Source organism: Somniosus microcephalus, chromosome 3, assembly GCF_052327205.1.
Source record: "Somniosus microcephalus isolate GS21.2 chromosome 3, FLI_Smic_1.0, whole genome shotgun sequence".
Lineage (NCBI taxonomy): Eukaryota > Metazoa > Chordata > Chondrichthyes > Squaliformes > Somniosidae > Somniosus > Somniosus microcephalus.
The window spans coordinates 93,427,376-93,441,749 of record NC_140989.1 but is presented as its reverse complement, the minus strand read 5'-3'; the positions used below and the strand labels follow the sequence as shown (position 1 = coordinate 93,441,749).

The window sequence follows — 14,374 nt, the reverse complement described above, 5'->3', positions numbered from 1 at the left end:
CAGGGGGGAAGGGTCTGAGGAGGGTGAAGCTCCAGGGCCCAGCGGGCTGCAGCAACGCGCGGGAGTAGGGAAGCTCGGCGGCCTTCTCCCCGGAGGGAGAGTCTGGCCTCCAGTCCTGCTACAGTGAGCGCAGAAGAGGTGCGGCTCCTCGATGAAATGGGCGCCCAGGCAGAGCAGAGGCACACTGAGCTCATGGCTGCAGTGGCAAGAATGCCTGAATCCATTGAGTCACTGGCAAGGAGTGTCCAGGACTTCGGTGCAGCACAGGCAAGGAGTCTGCAGGACTTCGGTGCAGCACTGGCAAGGAGTCTGCAGGACTTCGGTGCAGCACAGGCAGCACAGGCGGCTTCCACGCAAGTGCTTAGTGGTGCAATGCAGTCAGTGGCTGGTCTGATGCAGATTGAGGCCACATGAGCACTGACTGCAGCAGCATTGGGCACGAATCGCCGGGGCCCTCGCCGCGCCGCAGAAGGCCAGCAGTCTGTGCTTCAGCAGATTGCTCCGCATGCTGCAGTACTGCCCCGTGGGAGTGCCAGTGTGTCGTCCGACCAGGGAGTGCCTGTCCTCTGTCAGGATGGCAGCATTCCTGCTGCCAACACTGTCACTTCTCCACTGCAGCTGCCACCACCTGTAGGACAGACTGCTGCCGCCCATGCAGAGTTGGAGCAGTCAGCAGCCAGGCCCTCCAGGCCCAGAGCTGGTCCAGGCCGTCCCCCAAGGACATCTGCCAACTCAGTTTCTGACACTCAGCAGCCTTCCCCCAGCCTTGCTGCAGCCACTGGGGTCCCATTGCGGAGGAGCTGCAGGATGGGAAGGGGCCAATCTCGCAAGCGAAGCAGATCACCCTCGAAGGGCAAAAGTAGGAGGTGTGGCAAAATGCTGTTAATTTTTTTAGTGAAGGCCGAGGATCGTGGTCATTTTTTGTTAACTCTTTTGTTCATTGTCTCCAGGCTGTGAGAGCCAGTTATGCGTCTGACTGCTTTTTTGGGGGTTTCTCTCTATTACTTTGTCATGCGGGAAGGGCACACAGTTTGTTAAATAAAGAAGTGTCTTTATTCAGATTGTGCATGTTTGTTCTTTGAACTATTTGTTGCCTTGACCAGCTCAGGGTTTGCGGAACCGTTCCATTCATGTTCTTTCAATGGCACAAGCCATTCCCTCAGAGGGGGCCTAGAACCGACTTGCAATAAGCCGCTGACGGATGGCCCTTGCACTTTGTGCCTCCCTCCCATCTTGGTGCTCCTCCTCCTCCTCCTCTGCTGGTGCTCCAATGTCTGCTGGCAGTGGCTGAGTCCTGAGGATTGCCAGGTTATGCAGCATGGAGCACACTGCACACTACAACGAAATGGGAGACTCACTCAGGCGAGTACTGAAGGGCTCCCCGGAATGGTCCAGACAGCGGAACCATTGCTTTAGCATGCCGATTGTGTGCTCAATTATGTTCCTGGTCACTTGATGGCTCTCATTGTATCGTTCTTCAGCAGGGGTGCTGGGCGCACGGAGCGGGGTCATCAGCCAGGTGCACAGAGGATAGCCCTTGTCCCTGAGAAGCCAGCCTCCTGGATGAGCCGGGGCTTCGAAAAGGTCTGCCACAGAAGTCTGGCGCAGGATGAAGGCTTCGTGGCTGCTGCCTGGAAAGCGGGCATTGACAGCTAGTATCAGCTGTCTGTGGTCACACACCAACTGCACGTTCAACGAATGGAACCCCTTCCGGTTGCGGTAATCCTCGGCATTCTCTTGCGGCGCCAGCAAAGCCACATGCGTGCAGTCACTGGCGCCCTGGACCATGGGGAAGCCTGCTATTCTTGCAAATCCCATTGCGCGCTCTTGCTGCTTGTCCAGGGTCATGGGGAAGGAAATGTACTGACGTCTCCTTTTAAAGAGGGCATTCGTGACTTGGCGGATGCAGCAATGCACCGCGAACTGGGAGACATTGGCAATGTCCCCAGTAGCGGATTGGAAGGAGCCGGTGGCATAGAAGTTGAGAGCCACTGTCACCTTCACTGCCACCGACAGAGACATCCTGCTCCTCAGTTGAGGCTGCAGATCTGGCTGAAGCAGGTGGCAGAGCTCAGTGACCACCTCCCTGCTGAATCGAAGCCTCCGAATACACTGCTCCTCAGACATGTTGAGGTAGGAGAACTGTTGGCGGAATACCCTGGGAGGGTAAGGCCTCCTGTGCCGACGCCTGTTGGCCCTCCTCCATCTGGCCATGATTGGCACTCTCTCTCGGCGTCTCTGAGCCCTCTCAATGCAATGGAGAAACCCAATGTTTCCACCCATTGCAGCCCCCATAGTATGTGGCCACTCAAGGTTATGGCACTGAAAAATCAATCCAACTGCAAAATTCTGGGCCGATGCCAGAAGTACCTGTGCGAGCGCTGACTCAATGCAGAAAGCTCTCTCCCTTTGTCTCTGCAAATCTCTCTCTCTCTCACAGAAGGAGTGGTCCAAAAATGGCTACCACTAAGAAGCCAGGAAGAGCCCCCTTTAAATAGCGCCCCCCCCCCAGCCCCACAGCGACTGGGAACCGTTCCAGTCAACCAGTCGCTGGGAGCGCCAGGCGGAAAGGAGGGGGGCACCACTGAATTTCCGGTTCGGGGCGCCCCAAGGGCGTTGCACCATTAAATGATGTCAGGATCTGTGCACGCAGCTGAGTGGGCGTTGCGGTTTTGCGCCGCCGCTAAATGTCCGCTCAATGTCGCGAGAGGCGTAGGTCTCACCGCGCCTGGGCGCTAGCCGCTTCGCGCCCCACTTATTGCCCTCTTAAGGTGCTAACGGGTGGCGCAAACAACTGAATTTCTCCCCCTTTGGACGTTGCATTCTTTCTGGTATTCTCTCTCCCTTTTGACTGTTTTCTCTGTTTCATCTTTTGCAGAGAGACAGGCTTTCAATTGCCTCTTGGTATTTTTCCCTTATTTTTCTACAATTTTCTCTCTTCCCCTCCCAAAGGTGACTCCTTGTTGGGGTATGGTTTCACATTTACCATTTACTGGTAACTCACTAAAATGGCTACTTCAATATGTGTGATCTCAGCTACTGTGTGCTGTAGATTATTTAACCACAGGAAAGCATCAGAGACAAGCCGAATCCCATCCTTACACGAGATCCCCACAAATGCACTTTGTAGCAAAAGTCAAGGGATAACGATCAGAAACAGGAACCTTAGAAGATATTTTCCTCCCTAGTCCCGGAGTGTTGAGGCCAATCGTAACACTGCTGTACTGGCTAAGATCAGCTGAATCAGCACAGACCAGGAATCAAATGTGTAACTTTTCTGGTCTATATAGCCCAGTTACACACTGGGGTAGAGTTTCAACTTTCCGCCTGGGCATAAAGCTGCCATTGTGGACCAGCCACCTATTATAAAGACAAGCCAATTTGATTTCAGTGGAAAGGAAAATCAGGCGGCTTCTGCAACGGATGGCCAATCTGCAATAGCAGTTTTATGCCCTGGTGGAAAGTTGCAAATCTACCTCACTGACCCAACAATTTGAGTCATTGGAGAGCCCTTTTTGGTATTTTAAGGCCTTGAAATTGTTATTACAAGCCAGCAACAGATGCATCCCCTGCCCATGCTCAAAGTAGCTGGTTAATCATATTTCATTGATGAACAAAAAGCAAAATACTGCAGATGCTGGAAATTTGAAACAAAAGCAGAAAACACTGGATATGTTCAGCAGGTGGAGAGAACAGACAAGATATTTTGAGTATGAACTCTTCCTCAGAACTGGATTCCGAAGAACCAGTTCTGAGAAGGGTCCATACACAAAACGTCCTGTCTGTTCTCTCCACAGATACTGTCTGACCTGCTGAGTGTTTCCAGTGTTTTCTGTTTTGTTTCATATTTTACTGAAAGCAGTTTAGAAAATTACATATTGCACAATTGTGTTCTGTCGCAAGATATCACTGGAGTGTTTTGTCAAAATTAAAGTATAAGGGGAAGGAATGCTTGTGAACTAAATACTTTTCTTAGACCTTTTATGAAAGAAAAAATAAACCAAACATAAATTTCTTCCATTTAAAAAAAAATCAATTTTATTGCTGGCATTAACATTCACGAGCAGGCTCTCCCTAACTTCCAAACTGCTCTTGTGATGTCAATTATGGGAACGGTCCTGGAGCAGCTCCATTTCAAATCATGGGCAGTGCGACTTCAAACCAGCCCAAGGGCAGCTCCAGAGCTGCTCAATCCCAAGAAACCACACTACAGCCAGGAAACCCGAATCTATCACTGGAGCAGTCTAGCACCTTATGGTGCATGTTGGGAAACCAAAGATGAGCCAGTGAATGATTTCAACCAACTCCACCCAATCGCTACCAGTCAAATGGAGAGCATGTCACAATTCTATTTGGCACCAAGACCTAAGCTCCCTCTGGAGCTAACACTACTGATATTGATTTATCTCAAACTTCCTGGGCTTGGCAGACCCTCTACATGGCTTGGTGCTGCCTGTTCAGCTATTGTTCTTTTCTTGGTTGCATTTTTTTTGGTTGGACCCAAGCAATGCTAGGCACTGTTGCCACTTTTTTCCTATCAATCTTTCCCTGAATAATGCAAAACATTCTTTGGAGCCAATATATGAATCTTTTTTTGCTGGCAAGTAGAGAAGACCCCTGATCTGTCAACTTCATTGTCCAATGAGATAAAATGCTACAAGTGTCTGACAGTGGCACTCATAAATGCAGAGTACTGAATGGGCAAGAGGACAATAATTTAACTGCTGGCATAAGTTGGTGTCCGCTATCAACCGGAGCAGTGGTATTGGGCAACTTAATGAATTTACTGAAAACATCAAACAACACAAAACTATAAAACGTGAATTTACCAATAGCCTATGAATGAGAAGAAAAGAGAAAAATTAATTGTTTGAGTGACTCGTGAACTAATGAATATGCTTAGAAGAATGTTGTAGGAGACGTTTTTCTCACATAATCCCTTTGTAGGAGTCTTGCAGTTTGGTTAGTTACAGCTAAAGCATTATTTATTTTGTGCTATGTCATAGCTCTACTGGCTACACATACTATGGGGCAGGCTTGATGGAATAGCTGGTATTTTATATGTTTGTACACATACAGTACAACTGTCATATTCCTTTTTCAAAAGCTGCAAAAACAATGACATATATAGGGGTAGTTAATTCTCTTGTGATTCACTCTAAAGCAGCCTGGTAATATTACAAGTCCTACAGCATTAAGTTCCGGTTTATATAATCAATTACACCTACATACTAAGTCATGTGGACTTTTTAAATGGCAACATTTAACAGAAATAATGTACCATGGTTAAAAATTTAAAATAGATTGGAAAATTCACCTACTCATAAATAACTGATACCTTTGAGTAAATTTAAGGTAGCAATCCAATCTACTGGTTCACATAATAACCGTAAAGTGATTGATCTTTGCGCTTAAGTTTACATCACCTGGGCCCCTCAATTTGGTTTACTGACTTGTAATTCACCATATTATCTATTCATTGAGCATGATGTTACCAATTCCAAGTAAATGCTGCAGTAAAATAGTGTTTTCATAATTAACAGATCTAACTGGAAGCAAAAATTGACTATTCTGGTTTACCTGGTGAAAATTTGATATCTGATATATTTTCCTTTCTGTGGTGAAAAGACACCATATCCTCCAGGGTATCAGCATTGACTACATGAAAACTTCCATCATTTAACCCAACAGCTAAGGCTTTTCCATCTGGTGAGAAAGCACAACATCTCCCACCTAAAAGAAGGAATGAGAAAGGAGGCATCTTAATATTTTCAAACCAACAAATAAAATAAAATAACTTGTTTTGAGTTGCTTTGTACTAATTTCCATTTTTGTACAAAATGATTCCATCCTCTAGTGTAGAGAGATTAGTTTAGTTAACTAGTGATTTCACCAGCTTTGTGCTACCTCCCTCCTAGATTTGTTCTATCATGTGGCATCTTATGGTTATGATGAAAGTAGACAGTACTTTCATTTATGCCAGGTAGCAGACCAAGAGGGTACAAGCGCAGGGTTGTAAAGAGCAAATTTCGCACACATATCAGGAAGTAGACTTTTATACAGAGATGGAATAGGTTTTCCAAGAAAGGTGGTTAAGGTCAGGGTATTGGGGTCATTTAAGAAATTGGTAGATGTTGTAATGGTAGGGTTAGTATTTTGGAAGCATAAGATTAAATTATTTGTGCAAATGTCAGGATTGCGCAAGAGAAGGAACTTCTACAAGTGGATCTAAATGTGCTGGGGAAATGGCCCAAATTATGGCAGATGTCCTTTAACTCAGATCAGTGCAGTGTAATACACTTGGGCAGGGCCAATGCTAAGTGTACTTACACAGTACAGGAAACTCTCTTTTTACCAGCACCTAAATAACCGGAAATCTCTCTTAACCGGCAAAATTCAGAAGTAGGTTCAGGTAAGTTTTACTTCATATTAGTGGCCGTGTAACCGGGGTTCCTGCACCTGTTGCCATGCAACAGGGATGCCTGGATCTGTGGCCGTGTACGGGGCTCTTGTACCTTAGTAAGTATACCTCTCTGTAATCCGGACTTTTTGATCAACCGGCACCACGCTGGTCCCATCGGTGCTGGATAAAAAAAGAGTTTCCTGTACATGGCACTGAAGTAAAATCAATTGAGAAAAGTATATTGGTGTTATTGTTCACAATTCTCTAAAGGTTCATAATGAATGCCAAGAAGCCGTAGCCAAAGCAAACACGGTATTAGGTTGCATAAATAGAAATATTCAATATAAAACAAAGCACACAATCTTATCCTTGTGCAAGACCCGGGTTAAATCGCATTTGGAATACTGGGTCCAGTTTTGGTCCCCTCACATGGTGGGAGATATAGAAGCTTTGGAAAAGTCCAAGAGAGGGCCACAGCGATGATCCCCAACTTTAAATACCTTCGTTATTCAGAAAGTCTTAAAAGGCCATGACTATTCCTTTTAGAAATACGTAGACATTGGAATGATTTGATAGAGGTATACAAAATTATTAAAGGGCTTGACTGCGTTCCCCTTGAGAGGTGATTTCAACTAGATAGGTTGGGGAAGACCAGAGGTCATGCGTATAAGCTACAAACGGGTAGGGCTAGGTTTGATGTTAGACGGTTCTTCTTTTCCCATAGAATAGCAAACCTATGGAACAAGTTACCAGCTCAGGTGGTGAGTGGAGACTGTCTGTGTGCCTTCTAGAGAGTGCTGGACCAGTTCCTGATTGGGAAGAAGATCACGTCTTATAAAAGGTAGGTAAAATACCAGGTGCTATATACATGGTCTATGAGGTCTCCTGGACTGTTTTTGATCACCTTAAGGGGTTGAAGAGGAATTTCCACTATTTTTCTTTTCCCGATTGGCCTTAGGTGTTTTTTCGCCTCTCTCAGGAGATTATGTGACCGATGGTGGCGCAGGTGGGTATACGAGCTGGTGGGAATGTGTGCTTAATCATAATGCTTCAGACGTTGTGTTTCTATGGGGCAGGCTTGATGGAATAGCTGGTATTTTCCCACCTGTTGATTTTATGGGGGTGATTTTCATTCAGAAGTCGGGAAGGAGGCGGGACTACAACTTTCGGGGTTGTAGTCCCGCCTCCATCGAGATGCGGCTAATCCGTGCGATTTTAACTTGATTGACCTTGTTGAGCACGCCCAGCGGGCTCAGCAGGCCAATTAAGGGCCACCCGACAACAGGTGATGTCACAGACTGAAATTTCATCTGTCAAGACGTTTTGACAGATGAAATATCAGTGTTTCACAGCTGTTTGAAGCTGTCAAACACTGACAGTCTTACTTCTAACCTGAGTCCTTCTACACAGACTCAGTTAGAAATCTCACTGGCACAGAAAGCTGCAGGCTATCACTTTTGACAGTTCGCAGCCGTTCTGCTTTCTGTGCCGGTTAGATGAGGGACTCCCCGAACCTAAAGGAGGAAAGGCTGTAAAGGTAAGTACAGGTAATTTAAACTTCTTTACACACTTTAGACGCACCAAACACACTTACCTTTGCACTCATGCACACATCACTCATCTGAACACCAACATCTCGATCCCTCCAAGTCCTTCAACCAGACGGCCCGACTCCTCTAACTTGGCGTGGTTTGGAGCAGTCGGGAATCCCACACTTCAAGCTTTAAAATAGGGATTAAGCTAAAAACTGCCTGTTAACTACCTGTTAACAGGCAGTTAATTGGCACTAATCCCTTCCCGTCTCGGGTAGGCGGGGTCCCAGTGCGGGGCGGGGTACCCGCCTCCTTTGAAATTTACATGGAGGCGGGTTGGGGGCAGGATGGTGTCGGGACCCCCGAATTCAGGACTTTAACCCCCCCCGCACGCCTCCAATCCCGACTCCACGGGTCAATGAAAATCGACCCCTATATGTTTGTACTAGCTGGAGTGCCCGGCGGTGCCGAGGGTTTTTTTGAGGGCATGCTGTTATGAAAAAAGTACAAATAATTTTTATATATATAAATGAGTTTGTCTGTCTGTCTGTGTGTGTGGGAAGGAGAGAGAGAGAGGGAAAGAGAGAGGGGGAAGGAGAGAGAGAAAGGGGGAAGGAGAGAGAGAGAGGGGGAAGGAGAGAGAGGGGGTAAGGAGAGAGAGAGAGAGAGTGGGAAGGAGAGAGAGAGAAAGGGGGAAGGAGAGAGAGAGAGAGGGGGAAGAAGAGAGAGAGGGGAAGGAGAAGAGAGGGGAAGGAGAGAGAGAGGGGGAAGGAGAGAGGGGGGAAGGAGAGAGCGAGAGACGGGGGAGAGAGAGGAGAGAGACTGGGGGAGAGAGAGAGAGAGAGAGACTAGGGGGAGAGAGAGAGAGAGAGACTGGGGGGGAGAGAGAGAGAGAGAGAGACTGGGGGAGAGAGAGAGGCTGGGGGAGAGAGAGAGAGAGAGACTGGGGGGAGAAGAGAGAGACGGGGGAAAGAGAGAGAGAGATAGACTGGGGGAGAGAAGAGAGAGACGGGGAGAGAGAGAGAGACTGGGGGGAAGAGAGAGAGAGAAGAGACTGGGGGAGAAGAGAGAGACGGGGGAGAGAGAGACTGGGGGTGAGAGAGAGACTGGGGGGAGAGAGAGAGAGAGACTAGGGGGGAGAGAGAGACTGGGGGGAAGAGAGAGAGACTGCTGGATTTAGTTCGGGATTAGCCTGGAGGAAGAAGGCGAGCTCTCCCTCCCTCTCCCACCCCTTCACTCTTTCCCTCCCTCACCCTCTCTCTCTCCCTCCCCCCCTCTCTCTCCCTGCCCCCTCTCTCTCCTGCCCCTCTCTCTCTCCCTGCCCCTCTCTCTCCCCTCTCTCTCTCCCTGCCCCTCTCTCTCCCTGCCCCTCTCTCTCCCCCCTCTCTCCCTCCCTCCCCTCTCCCTCTCTCTCCCCTCTCCTCTCCTTCCCTCCCCTCTCCCTCCCCTCTCCTCTCCCTCCCTCTCTCCCCTCCCTCTCTCCCCTCACCTCTCCTCTCCCTCCCTCTCTCTCCCTCCCTCCCCCTGTCTCTCCTCCCCCTGTCTCTCCTCCTTTTCCTCTCTCTCCCTCCCTCCCCTCTCCCTCCCTAGCACCTCAGGCCCAGGCCGACTCACCTGAGCTGAGCTCCCGCTGATGAGCTCCCGCTGATGAGCTGCCGCTGCGGCCCGCGGCCCCGGAGACACCGTGGGCGGTGAAGCGTCTGAGGCCCGGCCCGAGTCACGCGAGCTGAGCTCCCGCTCCGGCCGGCCGCCAAACGTGAAGAACAAACACCCTCCTCACCTGTTAGCAACACGGCCAAACTAAGAACGGCCGCACGATAGCAAAATACTGGAGATGCTGTAAATCCGAAATAACAACAGAAAATGCTGGAAAAACTCAGCAGGTCACGGATGTTGCCTGACCTGCTGAGTTTTTCCAGCATTTTCTGGGGTCTTTAATGGCCGCCACCCACCTCAGCAACGGCAGTTTGAAGGGTTAGGCCCCGCCCACAAACGCCATGAAACACCCCCCGTGATTGGTCAACCATCACGTCACTCAACGCTAATGAGCGGTAGGATTGGTCAACCACTAATGAGCGGATTTTTTCCGTTTTTTTCCATTTTTTGTCTACTGTCCGAACAATTTTTGTCTGACCAAAAAGTAAATATGCCTAGGAGACCCTCCTAATCATAACCTTTCTTTTGATATAATATATGTGTAGGTACGCTCTATAACTTTTGAGTGATGCCCGGACAGACAGACAGAACTATCCTTTTATATATATATAAAAAATAATAGATGTTCGTAAAGAGGCTAAAGGGCCTTCTTCACTGAACCTACATGTTGCAACAAGATCGCAAGATAATTACAGATGAGGAAGGCACTCTGACACATCTCAATTCCTCCATCTAGAAAGATCCCTAATGCAGCATCCAGTTGTTTCTTAAGTGATTCCAGGCTTCTTGTCTCTATCACTCCAAATGGAAGCCTTATCCATACATTGATCAATCTTTGTGATTCTTGAAATCAGTCCTAAATTTACCCTTCAGTAGTTTGAACCTGTACCCCTTATTCTGGACTTGTAATTTAGTTTAATGTAATATTCTGGATTCACCTTATCCATTCCCTTTGCTATCTTATTAGATGCCACTTTTCCAGGCCGAAATGCCCAGGTTTCTCCAGTTTTTCCTCACAGCTCAGACCCCTGACACTAAGGCTGCAAATTTAATTCTGGAGGCGTGATGGGGGTGGGTCAGCTGGTTTCTGGGCTCCAGTCCTGCCCCCAGCTGCCTCCGCTCTGCAGACGTGATTTTTCCTTGATTGGACTTGTTAAGCCCCCCCAGGAAGCGGGTCTGATGATGTCATTTGATGACTCATCATCTGTCCGTTTCCTTAAAGGGACCATGCACAATTTGACAGTGTTGAGGTGCTTCAAACACTGACAATCGTTGCTCCTATTTCTTATGTTTCATGGGAGAGGCACCTGCTGACCTCTCAGGATGACAGCACATCTGTTTTCCCGCCAGTCTCTCAACTAGTGTGCGTGCTGCTGCCAGACAGCCAGATGGGCCAAACTGGGCTGAAGCCAAGTCCTGGCACTCTGCAGCTGGGTCCTCAATGGTCACAGCTCCTCGAGGTTGCCTAGCACGGCCATCTGAAGTGCCTTTAGCACAGGTTCAGCAGCCTTCAGCCTTCCAAGCTGTAGCCACTACAGAACCACCTCATAGGAGCGCCAGAATAAGTAACCAAGCACACAAGATAGGCATTAGAGCTTTGCAACAGCATGATTTGTAGATAGGCATCAGTCATGTAACCATTTGTCAAATCAAGAATGAAGTCTTTTGGAGTAGTGAAATAAAATGTTTTATTTTGGTATAGCTATTGGTCTTCATAATCTTAGACGAACTGAAGTTGTTGTTGAACACATGGGAGTACGATATTGTTGCTATCACGGAGACATGGTTGAGGGAGGGTCAGGACTGGCAGCTCAATATTCCGGGGTATAGAATCTTCAGGCGAGACAGAGGGGGGTGTAAAAGGGGAGGGGGTGTTGCAATATTAATTAAGGAGTCAATTACTGCTGTAAGGAGGGATGATATATTAGCGGGTTCCTCTAATGAGGCCATATGGGTAGAACTTAAAAACAAAAAGGGGGCAAGCACTTTGCTGGGAGTGTACTATAGGCCCCCAAACAGTCAGGGGGAGATAGAGGAACAGATATGTAGGCAAATCGCAGAAAAGTGCGAAAATAATAGGGTAATAATAGTGGGGGATTTCAACTTCCCCAATATAAATTGGGATAGTCAGAGTGTGAAAGGCTTAGAGGGTGCAGAATTCTTAAAGTGCATCCAGGAGAGCTTTTTGAGCCAACATGTAGAAAGTCCTACAAGAGAGGGGGCGATACTGGACCTAATTCTGGGGAATGTAGCCGGGCAAGTGGTGGAAGTGTCAGTAGGAGAGCATTTTGGTGATAGTGACCATAATTCGGTGAGATTTAAGGTGGTCATGGAAAAAGACAAAGACGGCCCGGAAATAAGGGCTCTAAATTGGGGGAAGGCCGATTTTAATATGATAAGGCAGGATCTGGCCAAAGTGGACTGGGAGCAGCTACTTATAGGAAAATCCACATCAAGACAGTGGGAGACTTTCAGAAGGGAAATAGAGAGAGTACAACACCAACATGTTCCTGTAAAGGTCAAGGGTGGGACCAACAAGCAAAGGGAACCTTGGATGACAAGGGATATACAAAAATGCATTAGAAATAAAAGGGGGGCTTTTGGCAGTTACAAAAGACTAAAGACGGAAGAAGCCCTAGAGGAGTATAAAAAGTGCAGGGGCATACTTAAAAAAGAAATTAGGAGGGCGAGGAGGGGCCATGAAATAACACTGGCGAGCAAAATAACAGAAAATCCTAAGATGTTTTATAAGTATATTAAGGGCAAGAGGATAACCAGGGAAAGGGTAGGGCCCATTAGGGACCAAAGTGGCAATCTGTGTGTAGAGCCAGATGATGTAGGCGGGGTTTTAAATGAATTTTTTGCATCTGTGTTCACTATGGAGAGAGACAATGCAGACATAGAAATCGGGCAAGGGGACTGTGACATACTTGAACATATTAGCATCGAGAGGGAGGAGGTGCTAGCGGTTTTAGCAGGCCAAAAAGTGGATAAATCCCCAGGCCCGGACGAGATGTATCCCAGGCTGCTGTGGGAGGCAAAGGAGGAGATTGCAGGGGCTCTGACACAAATTTTCAGAACCTCTCTGGCCACAGGGGATGTACCAGAGGACTGGAGAACAGCTAATGTAGTACCATTATACAAGAAGGGTAGCAGGGATAAACCAGGGAATTACAGGCCAGTGAGCCTAACATCTGTGGTAGGGAAATTATTGGAAAAAATTCTGAGGGACAAAATTAGTCTCCACTTGGAGAGGCAAGGATTAATCGGGGATAGTCAGCATGGCTTTGTCAAGGGTAAATCATGTCTGACAAATCTGATTGAATTTTTCGAGGGGGTGACTAGTGGGGTGGATGAGGGAAATGCTGTGGATGTGGTTTACATGGACTTCAGTAAAGCTTTTGACAAAGTCCCGCATAGGAGACTGGTCAAGAAGGTAAGAGCCCATGGGATCCAGGGTGCCTTGGCGCGTTGGATCCTAAACTGGCTGAGTGGCAGGAGGCAGAGGGTGATGGTCAAAGGATGCTTTTGTAACTGGAAGCCTGTGTCCAGTGGGGTACCTCAGGGATCGGTGCTGGGTCCCTTGTTGTTTGTGATCTACATAAATGATTTGGATGAGAATGTAAAAGGTATGATCAGTAAGTTCGCAGATGACACGAAAATTGGTGGGGTGGTAAATTGCGAGGAGGAAAGCCTCAGGCTACAGGACGATATAAACGGGTTGGTCAGATGGGCGGAAAAGTGGCAAATGGAATTTAACCCTGAAAAGTGCGAGGTGATGCATTTTGGACGGACAAATAAGGCAAGGGAATACACAATGAGTGGTAGGACCCTAGGAAGTACAGAGGGTCAGAGGGACCTTGGTGTACATGTACATAGATCTCTGAAGGCAGCGGAACAGGTAGATAAGGTGGTTAAAAAGGCATATGGGATACTTGCCTTCATTAGCCGAGGCATAGAATATAAGAGCAGGGAGGTTATGATGGAGCTGTACAAAACGCTGGTGAGGCCACAGCTGGAGTACTGTGTGCAGTTCTGGTCGCCTCACTATAGGAAGGATGTGATTGCTTTGGAGAGGGTGCAGAGAAGATTCACCAGGATGTTACCTGGGATGGAGCGCCTCAGCTATGAAGAAAGACTAAACAGGCTGGGGTTGTTTTCCTTGGAGCAAAGAAGGCTGAGGGGGGACCTGATTGAGGCGTACAAAATGATGAGGGGCATAGATAGGGTAGATAAAGAGGAACTTTTCCCCTTAGTAGGGGGGTCAATAACAAGGGGGCATAGATTCAGGGTAAGGGGCAGGAGGTTTAGAGGGGATTTGAGGAGGAACTTTTTCACCCAGAGGGTGGTTGGAATCTGGAACTCACTGCCTGAAAGGGTGGTAGAGGCAGGAACCCTCACAACATTCAAGAAGCATTTGGATGAGCACTTGAAATGCCATTGCATACAAGGCTATGGACCAAATGCTGGAAAATGGGATTAGACAGGACAGGGGTGGGTGGGCGGCGCGGACACGATGGGCCGAAGGGCCTCTTTCTGTGCTGTAAAACTCTATGACTCTATGACTATGACTCTAATAGCAGCATCCATGAACGTGTACAGTTTGAGGGCATTGATATGGTGAAGCAGTTGTTGGTGCTCTGGGGAGGGGAGAGATGGTTCAGGAGAATCTCTCCTCAATAGTTTGCTGCCTTACAGCTCTGGCAGCTCGCAGTACTGCAGGGCCGTGCTCCTCTGCATCCTCTGGTTACTCGTCCCCTTCTTCATCTTCCTGCGCCACCTC

At 48.0% G+C, this 14,374-nt stretch overlaps 1 protein-coding gene across 8 annotated transcripts in view; it reads right to left on the bottom strand.

The window, feature by feature from the left end:
• Positions 1 to 14,374, bottom strand: part of eml6 (EMAP like 6) — an 844,856-nt gene that overhangs the window by 294,680 nt on the left and 535,802 nt on the right. For all 8 annotated transcript variants that reach the window (XM_085981352.1, XM_085981349.1, XM_085981353.1 and 5 more), the window contains one exon: positions 5,581 to 5,733. In XM_085981352.1, coding sequence (XP_085837478.1) covers positions 5,581 to 5,733 — 153 coding nt within the window. The remainder of the gene's footprint in view (positions 1 to 5,580; positions 5,734 to 14,374) is intronic.